The sequence below is a fragment of the Balaenoptera ricei genome, chromosome 5 (genome assembly GCF_028023285.1).
Source record: "Balaenoptera ricei isolate mBalRic1 chromosome 5, mBalRic1.hap2, whole genome shotgun sequence".
NCBI classification, from domain to species: domain Eukaryota; kingdom Metazoa; phylum Chordata; class Mammalia; order Artiodactyla; family Balaenopteridae; genus Balaenoptera; species Balaenoptera ricei.
This window is the reverse complement of record NC_082643.1, coordinates 26,812,192-26,831,927: the sequence shown is the minus strand read 5'-3', so window position 1 is coordinate 26,831,927 and position 19,736 is coordinate 26,812,192. Positions and strand designations below refer to the sequence as shown.

At 36.8% G+C, this 19,736-nt stretch overlaps 1 protein-coding gene across 7 annotated transcripts in view; it reads left to right on the top strand.

Moving 5' to 3' along the window:
• Nucleotides 1–19,736, top strand: part of INPP4B (inositol polyphosphate-4-phosphatase type II B) — a 758,305-nt gene that overhangs the window by 432,474 nt on the left and 306,095 nt on the right. For all 7 annotated transcript variants that reach the window (XM_059922536.1, XM_059922531.1, XM_059922530.1 and 4 more), the window contains one exon: nucleotides 1,827–1,943. In XM_059922536.1, the coding sequence (XP_059778519.1) occupies nucleotides 1,827–1,943 (117 nt within the window). The remainder of the gene's footprint in view (nucleotides 1–1,826; nucleotides 1,944–19,736) is intronic.

The following is a 19,736-nucleotide window of genomic DNA, read 5'->3' as shown; positions in this document are numbered from 1 at the left end:
GAATAGAGTACTAAATAGGGGGAAAAAAAAAAAAAATATATATATATATATATATATATATATATATATATAAATTTTAAATTAAATGGAATGAATATTTCTTTGAGGGGCAAAAAAGAAAGTTGTAAATTACCTAGAGGCGTTTTAAACCTAAGTGTTTTTGCCCTTTTCATTTTTTCCTGTATTCTTCAGATTGTCTGTAGAAGCTTCATATTCTCTGCCTTTTGTGCATGTCAGAAGCTTCATATTCTCTGCCTTTCGTGTGTGTCTTTTTAAAGTATGATGTTTCTCAAAGAAAGGTGGATGATTAATTTGAGACACTGTAGTGTTTCTAGGCAAAAGGTGTAAATATTATTCATCCGATGAGAGATTTCCTATTTACATTTATTGTTGCTAATATAACATTCAAAATGTGTTGGGAGGAAACTTGTTATTGTGTTGGACCAGATTCAAAAGAGGAAGTGTTTCCCTTTTGATTATTTTGTTCTCATCACATATTTCACAGCCTTAGTGAATGAGAGATACTTATTCTCTGGGACTAAAGAAAATGTTCTCTACACTCCTTAAGCTTTGCTTTTCTTCGACTTGGGAGCCCTGTCTGTTTTGAACGAGGAGTTTCTCTGCAGAATCTAAGTTGCCTACCCCAGACCTGACTTGCTGAGTGCCATTGGTGGAATAAATGATTCAGACGAAACTCCATTCATTTCTCTAATGGGAATGACCCAGATCCTACACGTAGCCCTGACTCTGTCCTTGGGAAACTTTAGGTTCCAATGCTGGTATCGTTTGTAGTTAATGCTGTGGTTGAATAAACAAAAATAGTCTTATTCATTCAAGGAAAACTAAAATTGGAAAATTGTTCATTTATATGAAAACTATTTTCAAGCATTATTTCAACTTGATTATTTTAAAAATATTGTCGAAACGTAAAAGAAATTATTTATTTTGACACATTTATTTGAACATACATAGCTGTTGTTGACTGTTTCATTCACTGCGTGTTCCAGAGCATCTAACACCGTGCCAAACAAAAAGCAGTATTTGTTGAATAAAAGGAAGAAAGAATGAATGAATAAATGAATAACTTCAGCTTCCAGAAACTTCCATAAACAACTGGCTTCCAGAACTCTAGCAAACATCTCCATGATATTCAGCACTATGCATATTTAAATATAGATATAAAATTTAATGTTGGATGTCAGCTCTCTAAAAATGAATTCTGAGGCATGGAAAAACCCTGTGTACTGCATCCTGAGCTAGTAATTTCATAGCCCCGAATGCATCATATTTAGTTTCTTTCATGAGTTTTCAAATCAGTCTGAGAAAAAAAATACAGCTGAACATCTAAAAACAAATGGACGCTATCAGAGCATGGCTTTCAATTGAATCATTACAGAAAGGAAATAAAGGGACAGCATAAGATTGCCAAATGGTTCTTGATGAGAAAAGAGCTTCATTTTAATTTGATCAGTCAATATCTCAGGTTATTTGCATAAATCACAGGTTATGTCCATTACATGTATTCTAAATGGACTGACAACTGACCCTAAAGAAGGGTGCTGCATATAATGAAAATAAATTGTTTTTCAAGATTCTTAGCAGCTCTGACAATGATGCAGGGCATTTACTATCAACAGCTCTATCAGTACTTTGGGGCCCTGGGCCGTGTTGTTCCCTGTGGGCATCATTTGGCAATTCAGATATCTCTTCTAATAGAACCACTTCCTAGAAAAACAGACCCAGACACTTTCTGCATTCTCATGTGTCACTGCATGCTGCTGACTGCTGCCTTATTGAATCAAAGTTGTCTGCTTGTGCTGTTACAGGGAACAAGAGACCCGCTGTTCTTGACTGGTGTCACATTCCCATCTGAGTATCCCATCTATGAGGAGACCAAAATAAAACTAACAGTCTATGATGTCAAGGATAAGTCTTATGACACTGTAAGTACTTGTACTTATTTCTTTCTTTGGGAAAAGCAATAAGCTTTTCCAAACCATTGGGTTTTTGATGTAACTGGCATTTTTCGAAGAGGGGCTTTGTACTGTGTTTATGGTTGTCTTATGTTTATAGTTGCTGGGATTTCTTTCAAATTCATTTGGCTTAGTGCCATACTGGCAACTGGTTAGGAGCAAAAGCTTTCAGAACAGTTTCTCCTCTTTTTCAGGGAGGCTGGCTGGATGTCTTGGTTTACATTTTTGTTCTTATTGCTTTAGGAGTTGTTGAAGGAGTAGCACCGTGAGCGGAAAGCAAGTGGAAGAGATTAAATAATGTTTCAGAACTTTCTAGATATTGTCATTATTCTAAAATGGGATTGATAAAGTGTTCTGCTTTCACAATTTATTCTTTTACGTACTGACTAAGAGAAACTCCCTCTGTTCTTCTGATGTTGTCCGTGGGACCAAAGCAAACAGAGGAGGAAGTAACCGTCAGCATGAGGCAGAAGCTTTCATTGGCCTAGTTACAGGAAGGTCATGTCAAGTCCTGATGGTCTTTTGTCCTAGGCTGTTCCTACTGGGTCTGACTTTTCCTCCGCTTGAATCAGTGGGTTCAAGTGAGACCGTTAGGTACCCAGGCACTGCCTCTGGAGCCCACTCTGAAAATCCCTGGACAGGAGAGAATGTTATTGATAGGTGTTGAGAAGGGGTTGGTTTAGCCCTCTTCTTTAAATCTCTCCCATCAGCATGAATTTTTGTCTGTTTTCAAGGCTGGGTGAGCTATGGGAGTATTGATGGTCCACAATGAAGTATAAGCCAGGAAACACTTTGAAGGCAGGTAGACCAGTAGGTTCTGGGAGAATTCTGCTTGAGGCTATGGGGTGCTGCCCGGCTTAGAGAGTCACACACACCTGGTTGAGGGGAAACGCACCTTTCAACTCTGCCCTCACTAGGGATTTCTGTCTCGCTCATGAGTCTTTCTTTCCTTTTCATTCTTTACCCCGAAACATGTAACATAGGTAGATGGTGGGTATATGTAACAGAGAAGAAAATCTTCTGCATCGAAGGCATTTCTACTCAGCCCCAGAAAAGTTCATGTCTTCAAAACTGCAGAAGAAATGCCCAATGAAATGCGCAGCACATATGTGGTATAGAAACAGTGATGGTGGTCAGGTAGAGCGGTCGAGAAGGCAGACTTTCTGGTTCCCGTTCCACTTTGTGACTCTGGGAGAATTGATCCTCATTTATATTTACCTGGTGGGGGCAAAGGGGGTGTTGTAAGGATTAAATAAGCTAATATATGAAACATATTTAGAAGACTTCACAGCTACAGATTCGTAAGTGCAAGTTTATTATTGCTGTAGTTATTGTTTTGGCTGCTGCCTTGTGGTCTCTCATAAATAGTAATAATCAAATAAAAGAATATTAACCAAAGGCTTTTCCCATATATACTAACTTTGTTTTTTCTTAAGTAGTCCTACACTTATTATTTCTGACTTCTTTGAAGAAAAGTGGAAGATAAAAATATATATATATATTTTTTTAACATCTTTATTGGAGTATAATTGCTTTACATTGTTGTGTCAGTTTCTGCTGTATAACAAAGTGGATCAGCTATACGTATACGACGCAAGAGGGAGTGGGTATGGGGATATATGTATACGATAAAAATATTTTAAGAGACAAACATTGGGGTTAAAGCTAGCAACTAAAAAAAAATATTAATATTTGCCTGGGAGTTTTGTTTTTACCCTTTCTATTCCTTTTCCTTGATTTTTGAGGTAACAAGGAAAAGGAGTAGACTGTGATTGGGGTATCTGGACCAAAGACTATGCACAAAACCTACAGCATGACTTTTTTTTTTCTTTTGCCTTCTGCCAAGAAGAGAGGGAAATGGGGGAAAAAATCATAAAATTGGGGAAAAGGGAGATATGGTTCAAATGGATGGTGGGAGGAGGTGACACAACTATGCAGAGAAGTAATAAGCAAGGAAGTGATCAGGGTGACAGGGAAAGCAAAGCAGAAACTATGGGATTTTATGGTTTTTCCAAGCACATGGTCAAATTCAATGCTCCCAAAGGTCCCAAGGTGTAGACAGGATGGAGAATATGGAAGGGCCAGAGTTATAGAAGCACTGTGCTACAGAGATGAAAATGTTGAGCTCTTGGGTTGGTTAAGTCCTAGAGATATCAGAGTTAGAAATATTAAATACCAAAGGTGTTTCTATCCCCTTCAATCTGCCTCATTTAAAATGTTATGTATGTTAATGCTCTAGGGATAAATAGTTAGCTTACTCATTAATTATGCTTTTTATGGGCTTCTATTCTGAAAACTCATTAATTAGGGTCTTTTAATGACTTTCTTCCTTGATCCAGAGGTTTTATCACATAAAAGTATTGAACAAACTGGAATCCCTGCTGTGAAAGAAGACTTGTGAAATTTGAACATACTTAAGAAATGCAACCAGCTTTCATTTACCAAGTGCTGTTAATTAAAGCATAACTTCTTCCTTAAAATAACTAACAGTTCTGGTGATGGAAGTGTAAAGAGAAACACAGTTCATTAATATGCTAATAGTCTCCATGGACATGTAGTCTTTATCCTGGCACCTTTTCTCCGTTTTTTGCCTTAATTTTTATTGGGGTATAGTTGATTTAAAATGTGTTAGTTTCTGCTGTATAGCAAAGTGAATCAGTTATACATATAGCCACTCTTTTTTAGATTCTTTTCCCATATAGGTCATTACAGAGTATTGAGAAGAGCTCCCTGTGCTATACAGTAGATTCTTATTAGTTATCTATGTTACATATAGTAGTGTGTATATGTCAATCGCAATCTCCCAATTTATCCCTCCCCCCCTTTCCTCCCCCAGTAACCTTAGGTTTGTTTTCTATATCTGTGACTCTGTTTCTGTTTTGTAAATAAGTTCATTTGTATTACTTTTTTAGGTTCCACATACAAGCGATATCTTATGATAATTTGTCTTTATCTGACTTACTTCACTCAGTATGACAATCTCTAGGTCCATCCATGTTGCTGCAAATGACATTATTTCGTTCTTTTTTATGTCTGGCACCTTTCCTCTTATTTCTTAAGGTTTGGTTTTTTTTTTGGTGTGGAGGTGGATGCAGAAGTGAAGGAGGTGGGAAGTGGTTTTAAAGTACAGTTTAGATTATGGGCATTTAAGAACCTAATTATTTTAAGATCATAATACTTTTAAGGATTAAGAAATGAAATTATGAATATTTATGTGTTTTGGAAAATCAACAAATTACGTGCATGTATTTAAAAGGAGTTTAAATATTTGATCCTAGTAACCCATTGATCATATTAGGACAGGGCAATGAGATACTCTCTACTGGCTGAATACTAATTAATGGAGTCAGCTGACGAAGTTCCTTGTCTTTTTCTATTGAGTTTATTATTACTTGGAATTAGCCGGTCAAATAAATGCGTTACTTTGCCATCTCACGTTTGTTTACATACATATTAAAATTGGAAGTTTTGAAAGGGATAAGATAACCTGCCATCGGCGCCCTTGATGCGGCTATTATCTAACTTGTTCTCGTACTCCTCTAAACAACTGAAGCCGAGATTGTCTTTCTTAATAACTTCAGCAGAAATGCAATCAGTCATTGTAAAGAATGAAAAGAGTCTAACTGCTGATTCAGAAAGACTCTTGTTTCCCCCTACCACATCCTTCATCCTTCGCATTCATTGCAATGAGTCTCCCTCTGCAGCAGATGGATGGATAATGCTTGGCAGGTAGGGAGGCTGGAGTCGAGGGAGATAGGGTCATTATTAGAATTAGAGTGACCTTTTTGTTATTTTCCTTACCATAAGGAAATTATCTATTTTCTCAGAATGGGCTGTTCTAACACCCAGCTATTTGGTGGAGACTTCAAAGAGCGAAATTGAAGCCCATGGCTAGAATATGAGAGCCCAGGTTCTACCAGGGAAGTTGATGTCTTCTGGATATATACTGGTTGTAGGCTCTTTTTTAATACTCTTGCAAACTGAAACAACATAGACAAAAGTGTTTTTAGCACATCATTTACTATGTTCAGCCCTAGGGAAGTAAGCTGGGAATCTGGGTCTTTCATATGTTATAGCAAAAACTCAGAGGAAGGAGAAATTTATGAATGAAAAGAACATCACCATCAAACCTTTCTCTTTTTCCCCTTCCTCCCAAGCAACACGGTGTTTTGGAAGGTACTGAATAAGGTTCTTTCCACACCCAGCTGAGGACCACCATCAATCTAGAAACACATGATTAGGTCACAGAACTGTTTTTGCCCATGGTAGAAATTTAAATTTCTGATGTATTTTCAGGACTGCAGATTGACTTTAGTCCTTTCGCTCTAGGGTTAAATAAATGTTTGCTGTCTCCCCAGATTGTTAGATGTTTAGCTTATAGGACAGAGTCCCATGTCCAATAGACACTGAACATTTCTCAGGTGAGAATCTATGTCCTAAGACATTTTTTACCGCCAATAAGTAACAACTCCACATTTGTACCTTTCAGAAAAAGTGACCTTATCTAGATTGGATGTAAATTTACGTTTTTACATTTATTTTTATTTATTTTTATTTTTTTGGGCCACACCGTGAAGCACATGGGATCTTAGTTCTCTGACCAGGGACTGAATCCCTGCCCTCTGCAGTGGGAGTGCAGAGTCTTAACCACTGGACCTCCAGGGAAGTCCCCTGGATGTAAATGCATTGTATTTTGTGTGTTATACGTCCACGGAAGTTTAGTACTAGTACAATTCCCTAGGCAGAATTATGCAGTTCAGTTTTTATGTTTTTCAATGGAAAATAAAACCATTTTCTATTTAGTATACTTTGGCTTGGCTTGATTTTCTCCATTGACTTCTTACAAATTTAAGTCTAACTATACTTGTTGAGACAAATTCTGTGGCTGGCCTTCCACTCTACCTGGAAGATATGGTGAACTGGGTAAGGAAAAAGAAATTAAGATTACTGATCACTAAGTATATACCAAGCACTATGTTTAATTTTTAGTTTCTTCTTTAATCTCCATAAAACTTCTTTGAGGGAAGAAGTATCATTATGCCCATTTTAAAGATGAAGCAATTGGGATTCTGAAAACTTAAGTAGGTCAAGTCAAAGATCCTTTATTTTTTCCATGCTACACTATGGTACGTACATAGTTGATAGGATTTCTCTCATTTTTCACTCCCACAATATGATATTTTTTACTTCAACTGATACTTTAAAAGCATTCTTCATTTGGAGCCTAAAGATTGGTTAATTGAGAAAAAAATGTCAATAATCAAATATAGGAAAAAAACTCATATCCAAACATTTTAAGCACTTAAATTCAGTATGTATAACTAACTGCAGATGCCTGAAAATCTTTTGTAATGGAGTGACCAGCTACTATTCATGACAACATAGCTGTTATTGCCTGTTGTGAAATGGCTAGATTTATGTCTCATACTTTTGCTTTTGTCCCCCTGGCCTTATTTTTCCCTTTTCTTTTATGTGTGCTGCATGGTCCTCTCAACCTCTTCATTCACTCAGCCTTGGCCTTTTGGAATGCTCGCCTTTATGTTTTGACATAGTTTGCAAGGGGAGTTGCCAATTCCATACGGAAGTAGTTCAGAGTTCTAACATGTTGCCGCCCTTCATGAATGGATAAAGAAGATGTGGCACATATATACAATGGAATATTACTCAGCCATAAAAAGAGACGAAATTGAGTTATTTGTAGTGAGGTGGATGGACCTAGAGTCTGTCATACAGAGTGAAGGAAGTCAGAAAGAGAAAAAAAAATACCGTATGCTAACAGATATATATGGAATCTAAGAAGAAAAAAAAAAGGTCATGAAGAACCTAGTGGCAAGATGGGAATAAAGACACAGACCTACTAGAGAATGGACTTGAGGATATGGGGAGGGGGAAGGGTAAGCTGGGACGAAGTGAGAGAGTGGCATGGACATATATACACTACCAAATGTAAAATAGATAGCTAGTGGGAAGCAGCCGCATAGCACAGGGAGATCAGCTCGGTGCTTTGTGACCACCTAGAGGGGTGGGATAGGGAGGGTGGGAGGGAGGGAGACGCAAGAGGGAAGAGATGTGGGAACATATGTATATGTATAACTGATTCACTTTGTTATAAAGCAGAAACTAATACACCATTGTAAAGCAATTATACTCCAATAAAGATGTTAAAAAAAATAATAAAATAAAATAAAAATAAAAACCATTAAAAAATAAATAAATAAATAACTTCTCTTCCTTTCTACCTGTTGATAAGTGGTATATATTTACAAAGAGCCTATTTATATTTTATTGAATCATAATTTACATACAATAACAGGGACAGATCTTAAGCGTTCACTTCGATGAGTTTGACAATGCATATGACTATGTGGCCTTTACCCAAGGCAAGATGTAAAACGTTTTCGTCCTTCTAGAAGGTTCCCTTGTATCCCTTCGCAATCAGTTGCCACTCCCCCCACACACACTGTAAGGCAATCACTTTCCCATATCTACGGACATATATTTGTTTTGCTTATTAAAATTTATGTGAATGATATCACATAGTGTGCACTCTCTTGTATCTGGTGTTTTCTGTTCAACATAACGTTTTTGCGATTCATTCATGTTGCTCAGTGACTTGATTACTGAATGGTATTCTGTTGTAGTCATACACCACAATGTACGTATTCATTCTCATATTGATGGACATTTAATTGCTTTCAGCTTTTAACAACAATGACTAAGTCTCTATGAATATTTGAGTGCAAGTATTTGTTTGAAATTGTCCTTTTATTCTGAGGGGTAAATTCTGAGGGGTAAATTTTATTTTTATTCTGAGGGGTAAATACCGAGGAGTATAATATTTACATTACAGGTCAGATACCTGTTTAACTTTTCTAGAAACTATTCTTCAGGATTATTTGCAACTTTATTCTCCTCCTCTTAGTAATTCATGGGAGTTCTAGTTAACTGCACAAATGAAGATACTGTCAATCTTTTTCACTTAGCATTCTAGTAGATATGAAGAGGTATCTCATTGTGGCTTTAATTTGCATTTTCTTGGTGACTAGTTATGTTGAGCAGGTTTTCCTGTGCTTATTGGCCACTCATCTTTTTTTTTTTTTTTTTTTTTTTTAATGAAGTGTCTGTTCAAGTCTTTTGCCTATGTAAAAAAATTGGTTTTCTTTTTATTGTTATTTCTAAGAATTCTTCATATTTTTGTGGATACGGGTGCTTTTGTTAGATATATGTGTTACGGTTTTCTGTGAGTCTTTGGCTTGCCTAATAATTTCCTTAATGATGTATTTTGTTGATCAGAAATTTTAAATCCTGATTAAGTCCGTTTTTCATGCATAGTGAGTGCTTTTGTGCCCTAAGAAATCTCCCTAACCTCAGGCTGGGAGAATATTCTCCAGTGTTTTCCTCCAAAATATTTTATAGTTCTAGTAGCCTTTACAGTTAGGTTTAAGCTCCATCTCAAATTATTTTTTGTAATAGGAATAAGGTAGGGATTAAAGTTATTTTCTCTTATGTAGATATCTAGTTATTTCAGCATCATTTGTGAAAAATACTTTTTTCTCCACTGAATTTAGTTGGTACCTTGACTGGAAAATCAGTGTCTACTGATACATGTGGGTCTGTTTCTGGATGCTCTGTTCTGTTCCATTGATCTGTTTGTCTAGCTTCATGACAATAACATGATTTTTGTTGCTTCATAATAAGTCCTGAAATCTGGTAGCTTAAATCCTTTATCTTTACCAGTTTGTTCTTTTTATCGAGGTTGTTGTTTTTGTTTTTGCCCATTTGAAAGCCCTTTTTCTTTCCATATAAATTTTAGAACAACTTGTCAGTTACTTTAAAAAACCTTTTGGGACTTTGACTGGAATTGTACTGAATCTATAGATCAGTTTGGAGAGATGGACGTCTTAATGACATTGAGTCTCGTGATCTATAAATATGGTATGGATATCATTCCATTTATTTAGGTCTTTAAACTTTTATGAGCAATGTATTTGTGCTCAGTATACAAGTCATAATATTTTTTAGACTTATTTCTAGGTATATGATTTTTTATGCTAGTATACAAGGTATTGTTTTAAAAGTAGAGTTTTTAATTGTTGTTTGCTAATAGGTAGAGATATAATCATTTCTTTATATTGACTTTGTAGCCAAGGCTGCAGCCTTCCTAAATTCACATATTAGTTCTAAAGGATTTTTTCATGGATTCCATAGAGTTTTGTAAAATACACAATTATGTTATCTGCGAATACTGAAATATTTATGTTTCCCTTTCCAATCATTGTGCATTTTATCTTTCCTTATTGCACTAGTTAGGTAGGACATTTAATACAGTATTGATAGAAGTGGTAACAGTGGAAATCCTGGTTTTGTTTCCAAACTTAAGGGGTAAGTGTTAATATATCACCATTAAGTATGATCTTAACCGTAGGTTTTTCATAGATGCCTTTTTATCAGATTGAGGAATTTCCCTTCTATCTATAATTTTCTGTGTATTTTTTTTATCACGAATGGTGTTGGATTGAGTCAAACTATATTTTTCTGGTATGTGTTGAGCTGCTGAAATGTTTTTCTTATTTATTCTGTTAGTGTAATGAATTACTTTAGTTTTGTATGTTAAACCAACCTTAGATTCCTGGAGCAATTTTTTTTCTTTGATTCACTGTTCTTCCACGTCTTTGCCAAGCTTCAGCCTAGTATGTGGGGAAATCAACCTCTGCTCTTCAGCCCTCACCTTAGAGAAAGCCCTGTGCACCTTAGCAGTGAATCTCACTGCTCTTTTGCCCCCATTCTTCATTGGAATACCCTCCTGCATGCTGTGACATCCCATGGGGAAAAGTAGGTGGATGGGTGAGACTCAGGCTGTGACTAGGGCTCCTAGGGATTCAGATTTCTCATGCCAGGTCACATGGGCTCATTAGAAATTCATTACAAGTTCAGCTGGTTTCTATGGAAGATCCTCTACTTCCTGCTGCTCAGCCAAGGATGACACCAGCCCTGGGCATTTCTTCCTCTACTAAGGGTCTGTCACCATCTGGATTTCATTTCCTTTTGGTTTATTTATACCCTCAGTTTTCTGATAGGTTTAACAAAAAATATGATTTGGTGGCATATATGACCTCTTCTCAGTGTAACAATGGGAGTGACAATCTCTTGCAACTTTTAACATCTTAACCACAAGCAGAAGTGCTACTTATCTAACATCTTCCCTTTAGCATTTATGCTACTCTCTGTATATCTGCATTTCCATCTCTTCCTTTAATTTCCTCTTCTCTGTAGTTACATATCAAGTGCCTTCCATTCTACCCTGCTCTTTACATTGTTTTCCCTTTTCTCACGTATTCCAGTTCTTTCTTTGTGCCACTATCCAATGCATGGGCACAGTACTTGCTCTATAGCATCTGTTCAGAGATTTTTGTTTTTTGTTTTTGTTTGGATTCCCACAATAGAGAAAAGGATATTCATCAATACCTCCTCACTTTCCAGAAAAAAATGTTGTTTGCATGGAGAAAGACTGGCTCTTAGACAATAACATAAGAAAATGAATTTACTCATGAAGCAAAACAAGCTTCTTACAAATTTCTGGGGGCCATAGCAGAGTGGCTGCTTGACCGTGAGGTAGCCATATCTTATTTTATGGAGATCAGCAGAACTGTAGTTTCAGTGTTTTCACCCTTGACTGTCTTCAGATGTGTGAGTTATGGAAACATTGTTTAACCTAGCTTAAAAAAGAAAAAAAAAAAAAACCTAAATAAAATATTAATTAATAAAAGAAAAATTAATTTGCTTTTTTACAATTAAAGTAGAAATGGTTAGTTAAGGCCATTTCCCATTCTCTTTCCAAAACAGGGTAACTGTATTCATGTTCATCAAAAACATAGAGAAACTTAGTCTACCCTGTATTCCCTAATGGAATACTGAGATTGGTGGGGATTAGTGATCCTCGTAATATTTAAAGAGTTCTTCCAAGTTTAGAAGTAGGGTCAAAAAATTGAGCAAAGTATGTGACAAGCCAGTCCTCAGGGAAAAAAAAAATCAAATGACCAAGAAACATAAAAAGTGTTCTAACTGTATTTTCTTGGACACACAAATTAAAAGAGCAATGTGATCATCAGTTTTTGCTAATAAACTGGCAAAAAATTTAAAGACCATTGCTGGCAGGAATGTGGGAAAAGTGCCCTTTCGTACAGTGCTGATTGAATGTAAAATTTTACAACTTAAAAAAAAAAAAAAATCTGCCAGCATCTAGTCAAATGAAAGGCAAGTGTACGTTTTGATTTAGCGATGTTACTGTTAGCTGTCAACCTCTTAGACGTAAAGCCACCAATACCTAAGGATATATGGAGAAGAATGTTTGAGCATTACTGTGAAAAATTAGAGGGAAGGTGTGAATAAATTCTGGTGTATCCTAATTAGGGATATTATGAAGCCTTAGAAAAGAACGATTAATTAATTGGAGCTCTAAAAGTAGACTTAGAAGTAGATCCACAAGGTATTGCATACTTGGGAAAAGCACGATACAGAAAATAATGTATAATAGAATACCATTTTTTGAAAACGAATAATAAAAAATGCCTTTATATATGTATGTGTGTTGTGTTTATAGTTAAGCAATATATAATTGTAAATGACTGTTGAATATGTAGAAAAATATAAGAGAATAAATGCAGTGAATGGAATGGGGGAGAAGAGGAGTAGATAATGAAAGAAAAAGAAAGAAAGGAAACAGGAGAGCATGAAATAAAATAATAGTATGATCAAACAATCCTGCTAGTGGATTTTCCGAAAATAAAATAAAATAAATGTAACTTTAAAAGGTAAGTGTCATTTATATTACTTCCATGCAAAATACATTGTCCTCAGAGAAGTGTCACTTTTGCATCCTCAAGATTCAAAGCAGGAGGGCTGTCAGTAGCCTGGATGGGAGGGAACTGCTACAAACAAGTGGCCACCTATAGGAATGCTGGCAGGTGCGAGGCAGTGCCTGGGGAGATGGCAGACCTGAGGGACCTACTGTCGGGGGGGATCATCTGTAGGGAATGAAGGCAGTAACTGAAAACCTCACCAAGGCCAGTCAGAGCAGAAGAGGAAGAAGATGGTCATCATTTGCATTACTTGATGAAGCCCTGGGAACTCCCTGAAATAACTAGGGGAACTTGTAGGGGACTCAAGGATCTGAGATCACAAGTTGGAGCTCCGTCTTCTGGTGCTGTTGTAGTCAGTAAACTGGATAATGAATTCATGCTTCCAAGTAGATTTAGGAGCATTTATTTATTTATTTATTTTTTTACCTGCTAACACCAATCAAATGATCTGATAACTGCCCACTGGGATTTGTGAGTCTAACTTGGACCCTGAACTGAGAGAGAGTTTATTTCTGCTTCACCTTATGTCTCTCTGAGATATTGACCTCATTCTGAGAGTTTTCAAGCATGTGCGGGTTGTTACCATTTTTCCAGTGGCTTAGGCTGTGGGCGCCTGGCTGGCCAGCTCTGTCTCATTCATATGGCAGCCTTCTTGGCACAGCTGTGAGGGCAGGTGGAAGCTTAGGGGACATTCTATCTGATGGGGCGGATCCCTGAACAGCCCGACGTGGGCACAGAGGATGTGTGTCTTGCATTGGCTTCCCGTTCCTGCTTGGTTTTGCAAAGCTGAAATGTGATATGTTGCCAAAACATTTCTTCTGATTAGAAAGGAGCAGAAACTAGTGATTTAAAAGGTCCGTGTGCCATACAGCTCGGAATAGCTTTTAATTACCTTAAGTTTATATATGCAGCACAGTGGGAACAAAGGGAAATTCTAAAGAAACCTAGGCTTTCTTTAGAGTCATTTGAATGGAACGATAATTACAGCTAGGTTCCAGCTGGTATTTAAGTTCACGTGAAAAGTATTTTTAAACATACGGGGAAAAGTCATGTGTATCTACCAAGGCAGAAGGTGAGGCCACATTCTGAAAAAAGTTGAGGGACATCTGGTTCCACATTACAAAGATTTTCTTCTCAAGTTGCCATGAGCCGGGTTACTCAGGTTTCATGGCAGTAAGTCAAGCTATCTTTTAAGATGTTTCCCCCTTGAGGGTGGAGCTAAATGCTGAGGGGGCAGATGTCCTAAGGAATTCGGTGTGTGAGTTCACAGAGATACTGGTCTTTCAGACAAACCTGGGTAATAGTTTTTAACCAGGAGAGAGAGAGCAGCTCTTGGAAGACACTATCGAGATTTGTTTAATCAGAAGGGGTCTCTAAGGATATTTAAACTTTTAAATAACATACTGATAATTTTTTAAACTGCCGTTTTGTTTTTTGTTTGTTTTGAAAAGGGCACTGATAGTCACCTTAGCATGTTGGAATGTGGGAAAGCAGTTTCCCAAGAAAATCTTAATTGGATAGGATTTAAGTGTAAACAAGAGCTCACCCACGTCACCCCCGCCTGCCCACACTCAGGGAATTTGGAGCATGTGTTATGGCTACAACATTTGCTTTTCATTCCTAAGTTTAAATTGAGGCACAGTGAAATGTTCATAGCAGCTTGTTCTGGCCTCCAAGCAACAAAGAAACTGAGGGCTCATGTTAGAAACTCTGGACATGTGCTTGTGTCTTCATACCTACATATATAACAATTTTAAATATGAGTATGTACACGGAGTAAAATTCACAAATTTGTATTTATGTACATTAGGTAAGGCTTTAAAGTTGAAATTCCAGGATCAAGTTCATTTGTTGCCATGCAAGGCCAAAAATATGCTTAGGGCAATGTTAATATTCAGAGAAATATTCTTCTATTTGTAAAGAGAACCTTTTCAGTTAGTGTAGGCTTAAAGGCAGAAGGATGTCTTTCAAATTCTGTTTTATTGCCTTCCCCATTCTGCTTTCCCCAGCACACACACACGTAATAGTCGCTTCCCCTTGGTATCAGCGTCTTTGACTTTGAACTTGCAATCTAAACAAGTATCTGAAAAAAGACAATACCGAACTGGAGATGAATTATTGAATTGTTCTAAGAGACCATAAGAGGCATTTAAAAACCACACCAGTGGGTGCAAGAGCAAGGTTTCTGAATGCCATTATGGGAAAATCAGGTTCACATGGTGTTGGAAACAAGTGTAGCAAGGACGTTTTCAAACTTGGGATCAAGGATACAATTCTCTGTCCCCTCAAGGATCCTTTCCCAATCGTGATGCCACATTGAGAATAAAGAACATCAAGTTTAGAATCAGAAGCTCTAATCTAAAATCTGCTACTTAGTTGTGTGGCTTTAGACCAGTTATCTTTTTCGGGTCTCAGTTTCCCCAGCTCTGAAATGGAAACCATAATACTTGCTCTGTCTACTGCTGAAAGGAAAAGAGGCTAACACATGTAAAAGTGCTTTGAAAACTAAAAATACAGTAGCAATGCAGGTATCATCATTGTTTACTGCAGATATTATTCTTGTACTGAGGGCATTCTTTCCCGAGTGACACTAGTGTATTTCCAAGAGAAGGGTTAGTGGTTTCCTGGTATTAGACTCCTCAAGGTTGACCATGTTTCCAGTGAATTGATCAGTCTAGATATCTTGTCTGTGTTCTCGTGAGATGATTTGTGGCTGGGTGCTGAACCTATGCTGGTACACCAGAGCTGTTTCAGTTTGAAACAAGTGACTAGCAATGAATAAGAATCAACTTTCTCTGTTCTTATTTTAATATTTCATTAACCTGATACTCTGTATTCTGATACTCCAATATTCATTTCCTGAGTATTTCTTTACAAAATGGGAGAAAAACAGCAAAAGATAATGCAAGGCATGTCCACAATTTTCATTATAAGAGTCATTTTGATACCTGACTCTCATCTTCTGACTTGGGTTACAAGGGACATTGTGTCTATGGGTCTATCTTCTGAAACCACACATGAGAAAGAATGAGAGAAAAAAAACCCTCTTCTTTAAGATTCACTTTTCAAATCATACTTATACAGATGGGCTGACCAGTGAATCACCCTGTACCTCTTTTTCACTCTTCCAACTCTGAGTCATCATCCAGTTTGATTTTTGAGACATCGTTCTAACTGCCCCAAATGAAATGCTTTTGTAAGATTCTTTGACCTCGGATATAGCAGAAAGTAAAAGTGGAGAATAAAGAATTCTTGTCTACCTTCCTTACAATCTTGCTTTCTTTCTTAAAACATTTGTTAGACGGAAGCAGAATGTTTCTTCTCTAGTCTGACCTCATGAAATTCATGAATGCTTAACTAGATGAGACTGCTTGAAGGAACTTCTGAGACCAAAGCCACCTAAAAGTTATGAAAAAAACCTTTTTTTGTTTTTGTTTTTCTTCTGCAAGACAAATGGCTTAAGCATTTAGACTCTCAGAAACACCAAAGATAAAGTAGAAGAAAAGGCTTAAGAGTTATTAATTAATTAAACATCAGACCAGAGTACAAGTGGTATTTTTGGATGGCAGATTAAAGGATAGGATTAACTTACCGTATAGCTATACATATTACTTCACCTTTTACAGCAGTGCTAATTTTATTTGGGACAGCACAGAAAATAAAGAACAAATAAAGTACATAAAACTTCAATAATTACAAAGAATTTGTACATGTAGTATTACAATTGAACCTCATAGAGACCCTGTTGAGTCAGGGAGCTAGGAAGTAAATTTAAATAATTTGTTCAAGGTCATATTGAAATGTCAACCAGAATCTCAATCTTCTGATATTGAATCTATTGGAGTGTGGGAGGTTTCTCAGGAACAGTGAGTTTCCTAACTCTATTAATAATTTGAAGTGGTTGATGACTTTCAGTCAATCTGCTGCTGAAGGTGACCACCCTTGTAAATGTGGTTAAGAACTTCCTCTTCAAATTGACCTCCAGGAAAGGGAAGAGGGAGAATTTATGTTTTGAAGGCTCTATCAATATCTGGAGTAACTGCCTTAGATAATGCATCTTTCTCCTGGGTCAGCGTATCTTCCTTCAGGTGCTGAAATGCCCTGATGACCTTCCCATTGTTCATTTCAATTTGGATACGCCTACCTTGGGTTCCCATGTAGTAGCTATAGCTACGTTAGTGTTATTTGGTGCCTGTCTCAGGTTAGCTGAGTTACAGCGTGTAAGACTTCAGTGTCAGTGAACAGACATCCTGGAGGAGCTAAGCCACGTTGCCAAGTGATCATGAGATCTTATTCTAGGATGCTGACAATGTCATGATAAAAATAGTCAAATGAGGAAAAAAGCTGTATATCTTAATGCTGTTTCCTCCAATTGGAAGTTCCTAGAGATTATTTGCTCTGCCCTGTTTAGTCATGTCACAATTTATTAATTCACTTAAGTATTTTTAAACTTATTCTGTGAAATAAGAAATATTAATATTGGCTATATTAAGAAAACACAAAGATATGACAAATGCACAGGCTTCTTTATATTAATTTGATTTTTGCTACCATAATATTGACATACAGATGAGATATCCATGTAGAAATATCTAAGCAATCATTTGGAAATAGGCGCATGGAATTAGGGGAAAGTGACAAGATTTATATTGTCTGGAAACACCTAACAGTCGCTTAAAAATTATTGCGTATTTTTTCTCGCACAGCAAAGGGGAAAGGGGAGTATTATCTCATTCTGTTCTGTTTCCTCAGGAAAGCAAACTTGTCCCAGACTTTTTCTTGCATTTCATTGGCTAGAATTGTGTCCCATACTCATGAGTAATAGCAAGGGAAGTTGAGAAAACAAGTATCTGTTCTTTCAAACTTTCTTTGTTGGAATGTGTAAAAAAAGAAGCAAGTTGGAAATGACTTTTGAATTATGAAGTAACCATAGTATTTGGAATAAAGATTTGGAAGGCACCTTTACAGAAGTGATTTTTGAAAATGAGAGAATCAGGAAAGAGAAATAGGAGAAAATGATCAAAGTGAGAACCTTGGGAAATAGTGACTATGGAGAATGAGAGATGACCAGGTTTCAGTAAAAAAGATAAGGAGCAACCTCACAGCCATTAGGATGGCTATTGTCAAAACACCAGTAAATAACAAGTTCTGTTCCTCCGTGGCTAGGGTGTGGAGGGAATGGAATCTTTGTGCACTGTCAGTAGAAATGCAAAATGGTGCAACTACTACTGAAAATAGTATGGAGGTTCCTCAAAAAATTAAAAATAGAATTGCCATGCGATCCAGCAATCCCACTTCTGGGTGTATATCCAAAAAATTGAAATCAGGATCTCAGAGATACTTGTACACCCATGTTCACAGCAGCACTATTCACAGTAGCCAAGAGGTGAAAGCAACCCAACTGTCTATCAATGGTTGAATAGATAAAAAAAAAAAAAATGTGGTATATACATACAACAAAATATTATTCAGCCTTGAAAAAAGAAGGAAATCCTGTCACATGCCACAACCAGATGGACCTTGTTGACATTATGCAGTGTGAAATAAGCCGATCACAAAAAGACAAATACTGTATGACATCATATATATGAGGTATCTAAAGTAGTTAAATTCATAGAAACAGAAAGTAGAATGTTGGTTACCAAGGGCTGGGGAGAGAGGGAAAGGGAAGTTGTTATTTAATGAGTTTCAGTTTTGCACGATGAGAAAGTTTTGGAGATCTATTTTACAACAATATGAATATACTTAACACTACTGAACTGTCTACTTAAAAATAGTTAAGATGATAAATCATAGGTTATATGTTTTTTCCCCACAGTTTAAAAAAAAACCCAAACCTACCTCAACTTTCTACTTCGGTCAGTTTGGGCTGGGGCCCAAAAAGTCAAATTTCTAACAAGTTCCCAGGTACTGCTGCTACCGCTGGCCCACTGGTCATACTTTGGGAATCACTGCTCTGACCTAAGACGTATCACTCAATCCCGTAATCCTCTGTTTATAGTCTAGCTCTCCTTCAGACTGTGAACTCTTAGAACAGGTACCATCTAGGTTGTCTTTACATCCTCAGGTTCTAACCCACTATTTGTTCCTGAATAAATGTGTGTTGAATAAAAAAAGATAGGGAAAAAAAGATTAAAAAAAACAGTAAGAAAACAACAAAAAAATGAAGAGAACCAGATTGTGCAGTGCCTTAGAAACCAAATTAGGGGGAAATTTTAAGATAGAGATGAAGATCAGTGTTGCCTAGTGCTATGGAGATACCAAGGAAGGTGAAAAAAGATGACTGGATTTAGTGATTGGGAGGTCAACAGCCTTTCAGAAAACAGTTAGAATCCAAGGGATCAAGGAATAATTGAGGTGCTGAGATTGTAAATACTGGGTAGCAAAAAGGAGAAAGAGGAAAGAAATGTGAGTGAACTCACAGAAAGCTTTTAGTTTAGGGTAAGTTTGAACACATTTGTAGAGAAGAACTAGGCCACCTAAGCAAACTGCAGGAGTCCCCAGAGATTCTGGGTTAGTGGGAATTAGGGGTTACAGAATAGAGAGCTGGAAATTTCTTGATAATTAGTCTCACCTTTACTAGAAATTCCTGATTTATTATTATTTTTTTTAATTTCAAAGTTTCTTCTGCAGCAGTATTTATGTTACAGTCTCTTCCTTGGGTCAGTTTACCACATGAGAAATAATGAAATACTTGGCTTGAACCTATTTCATTTGGGTAACAAGAGGAGCTGACAAGTATTTTTATTATGTGTTTGGAGATTCTGATGGGAAAGAAATCATGTTATGTGAGGGTCACCAGTAACATGACTTCCTTAAGGAACATAAGATGAGTGTTGCCTAATCATTTCTCAATAAAAATTTATTTTAACTAGTTTGACAAGCCCCAGGAATCCAAAGTATT